The sequence below is a fragment of the Mastomys coucha genome, unplaced genomic scaffold (assembly GCF_008632895.1).
Source record: "Mastomys coucha isolate ucsf_1 unplaced genomic scaffold, UCSF_Mcou_1 pScaffold15, whole genome shotgun sequence".
Lineage (NCBI taxonomy): Eukaryota > Metazoa > Chordata > Mammalia > Rodentia > Muridae > Mastomys > Mastomys coucha.
In genome coordinates this window covers 71,393,306-71,402,868 of record NW_022196897.1, presented here as the reverse complement: position 1 = coordinate 71,402,868, position 9,563 = coordinate 71,393,306, and the positions used below count along the sequence as shown (strand labels likewise).

Here is a 9,563-nt window from a genome sequence, read left to right as displayed (position 1 = left end):
TTCCACGCACACACACACACAAAATCTGTACGCACGCCCAAACTTACACCCATTTGTAAAAGCTTTAAGGTACATACAACAAACCCCAACATTTACTCCCTTCGCCTCCCATCCCAAACTCGAGCGCGCAGAATTTCACACAGCCCTCGCGTGGCCCACCAGCGCAGAAACCAGGGAGCACACACTCGTCCTCCCGCCCTGGTCCCCGACCGGAATAAAAGGCCAGCACTCAGCTACACCTGCCCAAGCGTGCGCGCGCGGGCACGCGCACATACTCTTGCTCACACAAACTCCTATACCAACTAGTCCTACAGCCCTACAAGCCGCCCTGAGAGTCTGGGAAGCAAAGAGGACGCAAACGATCGCGAAGGACAGGGCAGGAGGAGGGGCGCTGAGTGGGAAACTACGCTGAAACTGTGTATCTTCTGGGAAAGTTGGGAGAGGAAACCCTCACCCTGAACAAGTCGGGGGGTGGGGAGGGGACTTAACACTACTGAGTGCGGGCGCGCGCGCACACAGGCGCGCGCACTCTCTCTCTCTCTCTCTCTCTCTCTCTCTCTCTCTCTCTCTCTCTCTCTCTCTCTCTCTCACACACACACACACACACACACACACATATCAAGAAGGGATTTCTCTAAAGGCATGGCGCCGCGGAGGCTACGAGAACAGAGCCTTCCCGATCTCCTGAGGTTGGGAGGGGGCCCGAGACTGAGTGGGCTAGATGGAGAACTACTCCCGCCTCCTAGTAGCCAGCAAAGGGTTAAACCGGCAGGCCGGGAAGCGAGGGAGGAGCCAGCGAGTGCGGGAATGAGGGGGGGGGAGCGCTTCTTCGCTGTCCCCACTCTCCCTCGGCGAGCAGCCGGGGCGCACGGACCGACCGACTAACCGACTCCCTGCGGGGCCGCCCTGCCGAGGGGGCGCGGACACCGGGTGTCCAGGGTCAACCCTGCCCTTTCCATTCCGTCGTGCCCCGCCCCGTCCCGTCGGGGCCGATGGCTCCTTCCGAGGCACGGAGTCCAGGGGGCGCAGGGTAGAGCTCCGCAACCCCACTACGTAGCCTGGGACTCCCCGGGTCCTTACGGAGCCCCGCGGAGTCCCCGCCGGACAGACGGCGGGATAAGGGAACGAGTGGGAGCGCCCTCCCCCCCGCCGCCCCCTCCCCCGATCGTCGAGACAAGATGCTGCCCTGGCTCCGGCGCCTGCTGCAAGGTAGGGACACCGGCCGGCGGGAGGACACTAGAGAGAGGCGCCCCTCTCCTTGGGCACGAGGGTGGGGCAGTGAAGGGGGTGGGGTGGGTAGGGAGCAAGAAAACCGCTTAGCGCGGGAGCCGCGCCTCCGCCCCCAGAGCTGCCAGCCGCAGGAGGGCACTGGGCTTGGAGCCTGCGGGAATGTGCGGGGAGCTCGTGACCAAGGGGGGACGCGGAGGGCAGACCGAGCTGGCTGGGAGGAGGAGAAAGAGGCTCAGGTTCTGTTGTCCCGGCTCCACCTGCTCCGGGGGACGCTGAGGACTCGGGCGGACTGGGGAAGCGCCGACTCAGCAACTCCTCGTGCCCGGTGTCTCAGCACTTTCCAGTCACCTGGGAAGACAAGCCATGTGGGTAGGGGTCTGCCTGGGAATGGAGAGGGTAGAGAGCGAGTCCCCCATGGCCCTGCCTAGCTAGTCGCACAGATGGAGGGGCTAGGAGGAGGCTAGTTCCGAGCACTGAGTGACAGCCAAGGGTGTGGGCTGGAGACTGGGGGCGGGGAGGGTAGGGGTCGGAGGGAGGAGGGGAGTCAGGATGAGAAAAGTGTCTAGGGAGGTGGGGGTGAGAAAGAGGAGGTGGGGGTGAGATAAGGGAGGGGTAGGGGGAGGAATAAAGGTTAGACGACCGGAAACTGGGGTCCAGGGGAAGACCACGGAAGAGGGAGGAGAGGGTGACCAGTTCAGGAGAGAGGTGTAGAAGGGGGATTAGAGCTAGAACGGGGCGGGGCGGGGAGGGGGAGATAACCGGAAGGGTGAGGACTGGGGCTCTAGGAGATTGGAATGGAAAGGGGATGGGAGAACTAGAAGCCAGCGGAAGCTGATGACGAAGGATGGATGTAAGACTTAGACACCAGGAAAATGGTTACCAGGGTTGGGGGCCGGGATCCCTACGTGGTAGAGTGATTTGAGATGGATTAGGATGTCAACAGAACTCAAAGAAGGAGATGGAAGAGAAGCGATGGTGCCCAGGGAGTAGACAAAGAGGCTCCTGGTAACCACTTCCACGTGGGAAGCCCTCCATTCCAAAGTGCCTGCCTGCTCTATCGCCGCTCTCGGAGTAGCTGATGGGGTAGTCCAGAGGACCCTGAGCTCGGGGTCTGGGTTAGATATGAGGGAAGGAGCATGAGCACTTTGTGTGTGGTGGGGCTGGGGGTGGGGGAGGGCAGCCTCCTTGGGGTGGGTACCTGGGCTGGCTCAGTGCTGCCATTTATATCTCCAAGCCCCGACGTCGGATCCTGCCGCCCCACAGTAGCTGCTTATTTTGGGGTGTTACATTCTGGCAGAGTGAGAAGCTGTTTGCAGTAGCTTTTAAGCCTCCAGTCACCTGCATCGGTGCCTCCTCAGGCCCCTGCGTCACCGGTATGCCATCGCCCCCCTGCCACTCTCAAGGCCCCCCACCTCCTCACCCTCTGCCCCCTCAGCATCTGCCTGGCAGGCCCCTGGCTCTTCCCTGAGGCGGCAGTGTTTGAGGTGTGCAGATGGTGCTTGTATTTAGGACCCAGTACCCTCTTTCTACAACTAAAGGCCTGTCTACTTTTCCTGGGATATCCCTGCCCTATTATGGTGCCCCCCTGGGTCCTGCCTTGGACAGTGCCCCCACCCCTTCCTCCTCAAGTTTCTTATTCCCAGGAGCCTCTGGTCTAACGGTTGGCACAAGCTGAGAACTTCATCTCAGATCCTGGGTACTCCAAGGTCTGGCAGCCCTTGGGCTTTGACCATGATCCTTTGGTGAATGGATCCTTTTGGCTCTGGGTACCTTTAGCCTTCCGGGATCAATATCATCTTGTAGCCTCCTCTCCACTCCCTCCTGTGGCCAGATCTGGCTATGCCTTTGGTCACTGGTCACCTCTTCTTGACGCTCAATTGTGCTGTGCCCTAAAGTAACCAGAGCCTGGAGCCCAGGAGTGGAGATGTATGGAGAGAGCCTATGTCCACCCTGTCCCGTCCTCACCCCCACCCCCACCCCTGACCCTGAACAGCCAAACAGCCAGCATTGTGATTGTCCCAAGGCTGAGCATCTGAGCACAGTCCCTATATTCCCTTTACCTCTAGGCCAGCATCTCATATCCAGAGGGTGTGATGGGGGAAGGGGCTCTGAAAGAAAGGTCAGAGCAGGTCCTTAGACCACAGTCCAGTAGGTGTTCTTTCAGCTCTGGATCCCACATTACACTTGGACTTCAGAGTGAAATTCTTCCTGCCTTCCTAGAAAGGTTGGGGCCTTTGTACTATTGATCTCCCCAGGGGCCATGACAGGTTGGGTTCTGTGGATAAAGAGGGTGGGCGGCATGCATCCATGGATTGCTGGCATGCAGTAGGTGCTCAGTGGCAGATTGAGTCCTTCTCTGGTCCCACATGCCATTCATGTTGGGGGGCTTAACAGAGGGTAAGGGAGGCTTGCAGAAAAGGCTTTCCTCTGCCTTTAATTTACTGCAAGGAAGAGAAAGAAAAGGAAAAAAAAAAAACAAGGATTCTGAGAAGGACAGAAAAGGGTTCTACCAACCAGAAAGAAGCTCACTTTTCTGCTTTCCAGCCCTCAGTGATTTCCTGCCTCATGAAGAGTTGTTCAAGGTGGTGACTGAGGATCCCCAGTCCACCTCTGATACACTGTGCCTGCCCAGGATGTGCAGAGGGGAACCTAGAATATAGCTGTGGTCCTTTCGGGGAGGTCCTGGCGTGGCTGTGAAGAGGCATGAGGAGGGGGCCCTAGGGAGGGGATGTGGGAGAAGGAAAATGATGCTAGGGCAGGGGAGAGGAGAGCCGAGGGAGCACAAGGTGCTCTCCCAGCCCCCTATCTTGCCTCTGCCTGGAGTACCCACTCCAAACCCGCCTGGGGGCAGAGAAGCCCAGAGCCCCCCACCTCCCCCTTCCCCTTCCCTCCAGTGAGAGCCGCAACCTGAATTATGGATGAAGCTCCTTGGGTTACAGCTGCTTTGCACGGCAGCCAGCGAGGGCCAGAAATGGCATCAGAGTCACTGTTACGCAGCAGCTGCTGTGGAGCCTCCCCCCCCCCCCAAGGGTCCCTCCTCAAAGGGCCTGCAGGGAATACCACTGAGAGGGAGGGAAGTGAATCCGGCTGAGAGAAAGGCGTGGACGGGAGAGCAGGGAGACAGGGAGGGCAAAGGGGAGAGGAGCTGGAATGAGGAGCCAAACAGGGAGTTTGGGCAAAATAGGTGAGGGAACTTGCCCGCCCCTGAGGAGCTTGACCTCGGCTTGGGACCTGGGGCCAAGGGAGTAGCCTTCTAGGTTTGTAGCCCTTCCTGCTTTCCTCGGATAGCAGTCAGTCCGCCAGCCATGGAGGCTGGAGGAAGAACCCCATAATCCTGGAGGATGGGGAGGTTGACCTGACCGCCTGCTGCTGACACTCTGTTGAGCTTGTGGCTGGGGGTGGGATTAAAGGATCAGAGAAGGGTCTGGCTTCCTTTGGTGTAAAGTCCTTTGTGAGGCGAAGCTCAGAGGGTGACTGTGACAGGAACAGGGGTGCTCTACCTACCGGACACCAGGCCAGTCTTTTTCTGGCCCTTGTCTTGTTCCACTTTGTGGTGTGTGACCTTGGGTAAGTTGTTTGCCTTCTCTGAAATACAATTGTCATTCCCATAGGCCTTACACAGCTCTGAAATCTCCAATTCTCCAATTCTAAACCCCAGCCCTCAGTGCTGGTGAAGCCCACCCAGGGTCCCACACTGAACTTCCACACCCCACTCCTTCCTCCTTAAGATCAAGGGTGAGAGACGTGCTCCTCCACCCCACGTGGCTCTGAAAAACTCAGGAGAAAAGTAATCGTGAACCGCCGCACGGGGGAGGGGTGAGAAGGACCGAGAAACGCGGAGGTGGTGTGAACGAATGGAACAGCCGCGCTGTGTCACTGAATATTACATCACACCCAGCCTACACACGCACGGGGCCCGGCACTCACACACGCAGAGGACCGCCAGCACATGCTCGCTCACTCAAGCACAAGGAGGGGCCATCGACACACACAATCGGGCTGGGTTGGCCTTGGGAAGTGCCTGAAAGTAAAGAGCTGGGGAGCACCGGGCCCAGGAGCACAGGGAACTGTCAATGGAGCTCCCAGGGAAGAGATGCAGGGATGCGCGCCTGATACAATGTTGCCTACCAGGCTGCTTGCACCTGTCTCACACTGTTCCCCCCAGATCACAGGCACCCCTTCATACACACAGACACCTCAGAGCACCTGGAGATGGCACGCTAAACCTGTTTGCAGCCTTACAGATCTGGCATTCAAAGTTACCCACCTCTCAGCTAGACAACCCCCTGAGCCATTGGGGACCCCCCAAACCAGGCCTTCCTACCTCTGACTTCTGAGCTCAAGGGACTTCCTAAGCTTCCTGGACTTATGGGTGCAGGCTCAACTCTCCCCATGGAAAGCTTCCCAGGAAAATCTCAGAGGCTTCCTGGGAAATTCTCATAGAACTAAGGCCAAGGGGATTCCAGCTGGAGCCTCTACCTGCAGCCTTGAGTGAGGGCTAGGGCTCCGTGCTCCTTGGTGGGGCAGAGAAACACAGGCATCCACCCTCAACACTTTAGTCTTGCTTTCCTGTCTGAATTGTAAGACCAGCCCATGCCCAAACTCCAAAAGTTACTTTGGAAAGATACAACAAAGACTTTAAAGGAGACACTGAATGAGTAGAGAGCCTCAGTTGATTCTGTAGCCCCACCCTCTAACCACTCCCTAGGTGGAGAAGGCTGACTCTTCCAAGGCCTTCAAGGAGAGGGAGGAGGGTGTGGGGTCACCCTGCCACCAACAGGCCTTCTAGCCGCAACGAGTCTCAAGTTAGTGTCTAGCTTTCTCGAGTGGGCTGGTGTTGCTCCCAAAGGACATTTGGCAATGTCTAGAGACATTTTGATTGTCATAACTGGGGGCAGGGTGCTGCTGGCATCTGGTGGGTAGAAGACAGTGCTGTAGTTTAACAACCTAAAAAGGGTTGTCCCTGTCCCAAAGAATCCCCAGTCGGCTTCAGTCCTAAGGAAAGGAAACCCTGACCTGAGTCTTAGACTTTTGACCCCAACTCTAAACAAGGCCAAGCATGCAACAATGGAAACAGCCGGGAGGAAAAAAGATGCCTGCTCCCCAAACAACTTTAGACACTGCTCAGTGCTGTCTACAAAATCCAGCAAGTGTTTGGGGGTGCAGGCCCACCTCTCCCCAGGCAAAGCTCCCTAGCAAACCTCAGAGGCTTTCTGGGGATCCTGACAAAGGGAGGATGTCAAACTGGCTCTGTCCTTCTCTACTCCTGTTGAGGGCTAAAGGACAAAGGACAGGCGTGAATGAAAGAGGAGCCCTCACTCTTCCATGCTGTAACACAAGCATCCCCCCCCTTTTTTTTTTTTGGTTTTTGGTTTTTCAAGACAGAATTTCTCTGTGTAGCCCTGGCTGTCCTGGAACTCACTCTGTAGACCAGGCTGGCCTCGAACTCAGAAATCGCGTGCCTCTACCTCCCAAGTGCTGGCATTAAAGGTGAGCGCCACCACCACTGCCGGACTAACACAAGCATCCATTCTTAACAAACTCTAGCTTCCCAAAAAGAGGTCTGAAACCTCTCTCTGTATGTCTCTAACTGCCTTTGCCTCTGTCTATCTGGCCCTCTCTGACTTGCCTCCCTCCCCTTTTGTCTCTCTCTGCCTTGCACAATCTCAGTCTTGTGGCTGATTGTAGCTGAGTTGGTGGGCGGGGGGGGGGGGGGGGGGGGGGGGGCTATCTCACAGGCACCAGGCCCTGGGCTTGATCTCCAGCTCTGCATATAGTAGGCATGGAGCACACCACTGCAATCTCCGCACTAGGAAGGTAGAGGCAAGAGGATCAGAAATTCAGGGTCATCATCAGCTAAACATTAAATTTGAGGGCAACCTGGGCTACATAAGACCCTGTCTCAAAAAGAAGAAAACACACAGAGAGAGACAGAGAGAGAAAAGGAAAAAGAAAATGAGGTTGTGTACCTCAAAGAAACCTAGAGTGAGGGGAGGGGCCAGGCCTCCTGAGCCCCGCCCACCGACTCTGCTCTCCCCACAGGTCCTGCCTCAGCCTGCCTACTGCTGACACTCCTGGCCCTCCCTCCCGTGACCCCCAGCTGTCCTATGCTCTGCACCTGCTACTCTTCTCCACCCACCGTGAGCTGCCAGGCCAACAACTTCTCCTCGGTGCCGCTGTCCTTGCCACCCAGTACACAGCGCCTCTTCTTGCAGAACAACCTCATCCGCTCGCTGCGGCCAGGCACCTTTGGGCCTAACCTGCTCACCCTGTGGCTCTTCTCCAACAACCTCTCCACCATCCACCCTGGCACCTTCCGCCACCTGCAGGCCCTAGAGGAACTGGACCTTGGTGACAATCGGTACCTGCGCTCCCTGGAGCCCGACACCTTCCAGGGTCTGGAGAGGCTGCAGTCACTACACCTGTACCGCTGCCAGCTCAGTAGCCTGCCTGGCAACATTTTCCGAGGCCTGGTCAGCCTACAGTACCTCTACCTCCAGGAGAACAGCCTGATCCACCTACAGGTGAGCCAGCCATTCCCCTTCCTCCCCGCCCCGCCCTCCAGGCCTCTTCCTCCTCTTTCTCTCTGGACCTAAGTACCTCTCTTGTCTTCTTTCCTGTCACCTTTCCTGACTCAGCATCTCCCTCTACCCGTTTCTCTGTCTTCTTTCTCGGTGTCTGTCCACCCCATCTTTCTCTGTCTCCCTCTAACCCCCATTCGCCTCTGCCTGCGGGTCTGTCCCTCGCTGCCTGTCTCCTGACTCGCCTCCCCCCATATGTATGTCTCCCTCTGCCTCTTCTGTCTGTCTCCCTTCACGCACCCACTCAGCACACTCTCCAACGTCTGTACATCTCTCCTCTCTCCAAGAGCCTCAGCCCAGAGGCCTTTGCATGATCTTTTCCCACCTACCCCCAAGCCCTCCCACTTGTCATGCAAGCTGGACAAAGGGTGGAGTCACTGCTAGGGAGGGGGTTGTCTCAGAGAAGTCACACTCTTCCCTGCTCACACCCGGGAGAAGAGCACAGGAAAACCTCACCCTTTCGAGATCCTGTCCCTTAAACCCGTTGTCTCTGGTAAAACTCCGCTACATAGCTGGGGGTTGGGTGGTGGGAGTGAGAAGAATAATTGTTATTTATTGTTATTATTATTGATCTAGTTATTTATTATTGTGATGCTGGCTGTCTGGCAGTTATACCTTCACATCTCGCTTCCCCAGGAAGCAGAAACATACCTTCCTAACAAACACCCAGGAGGGTATTTCCCTAAGAGTGGAGGCTTTGGCTAGAAGAGGGTACTCCCCACCCAATGCAGAAGGCCCTGCCTGGGCTTGGTCATCAGTGTGCCTGATGCTCCTCATAACAAGAGTGATGGTAATTTATCAATGTACTGAGCATCTGTAGTATGCTCTATTATAAATACTGCAGCTTTGGAAACAGTATTCAAAAGGAGAAAGGGGCAGGCAGAAAAATGCATAGTGACTGGAATAGTAGGTCTCATTATTACCGACTAACAGCAATCAACTTAGCAAGCACATAGTAAACATACATTGTGTTGGGTCGTGGGCTAAGCACTTTATAGACATCAACACTACCATTTACAAGTATGTGGCAGTTTTCATACCCTGGCCTCAGTTTCCCTATCTGTGAAATGGGAGTAATATGAGCATCCATCACCCTGGGATTTTGTAAGCACTAAATGCATGAATAATTTGTAGCACACTTAGAATAGTGCTTGGCATATATAAGAGCTATATAAATGCTTGTTAAAATGCCATGTTTCTTTTAAATGGGCTTTATTTAACATTGGTCTCAGTGATGTGCCCAAGCTTGAACTTCATCTTAGAGATCTGGGTCAACTCTAAGGATTATTCTGAGGGCATGGATAGGATCCAAGACACACCTCTGATTTCTCTTCTTCCTGAATTTGTTGGGAACCACAGTTACAGAGCCCACTCAGCCACTCCATCCCATGCCTACGGGCCTTTGCAGACAGAGGCTTTCAGCAGAGTGCGCCCTGGGGAAGTACACACTGGGGATCCCATGGATGTGTGGGACATATGTCCCTGTGGCTGTGGCCTTACTGTGCTCCCCACCAGGCTGAACTGCAGATTGCCTGGTAGCAGGGACAGACATGGCTCCAAGGAACACAGAATGAAAGAAAGTGTCTGCACTACTCAGCCAGGAGAGGAGCAGCTGACACTTGACCTGCCCAATAAACCATACTTCCCAGGGCTAGTACCCCAAAGTACAATTAAGTAGGTTAGGAGTTTCTGCAAGTTTGCTTAGTGTGTGTGTGTGTGTGTGTGTGTGTGTGTGTGTGTGTGTGTGTGTGT

The 9,563-nt window shown here is 55.6% G+C and overlaps 1 protein-coding gene across 1 annotated transcript in view; it reads left to right on the top strand.

Annotated features, from left to right (window-relative positions):
- The first annotated feature begins 729 nt into the window (after positions 1–729).
- Positions 730–9,563, top strand: part of Rtn4rl2 (reticulon 4 receptor like 2) — a 16,618-nt gene continuing 7,784 nt past the window's right edge. Inside the window, exons 1-2 of the mRNA XM_031370862.1 lie at positions 730–1,209; positions 7,273–7,754. Coding sequence (XP_031226722.1) covers positions 1,179–1,209; positions 7,273–7,754 — 513 coding nt within the window. The 5' untranslated portion in view covers positions 730–1,178. The remainder of the gene's footprint in view (positions 1,210–7,272; positions 7,755–9,563) is intronic.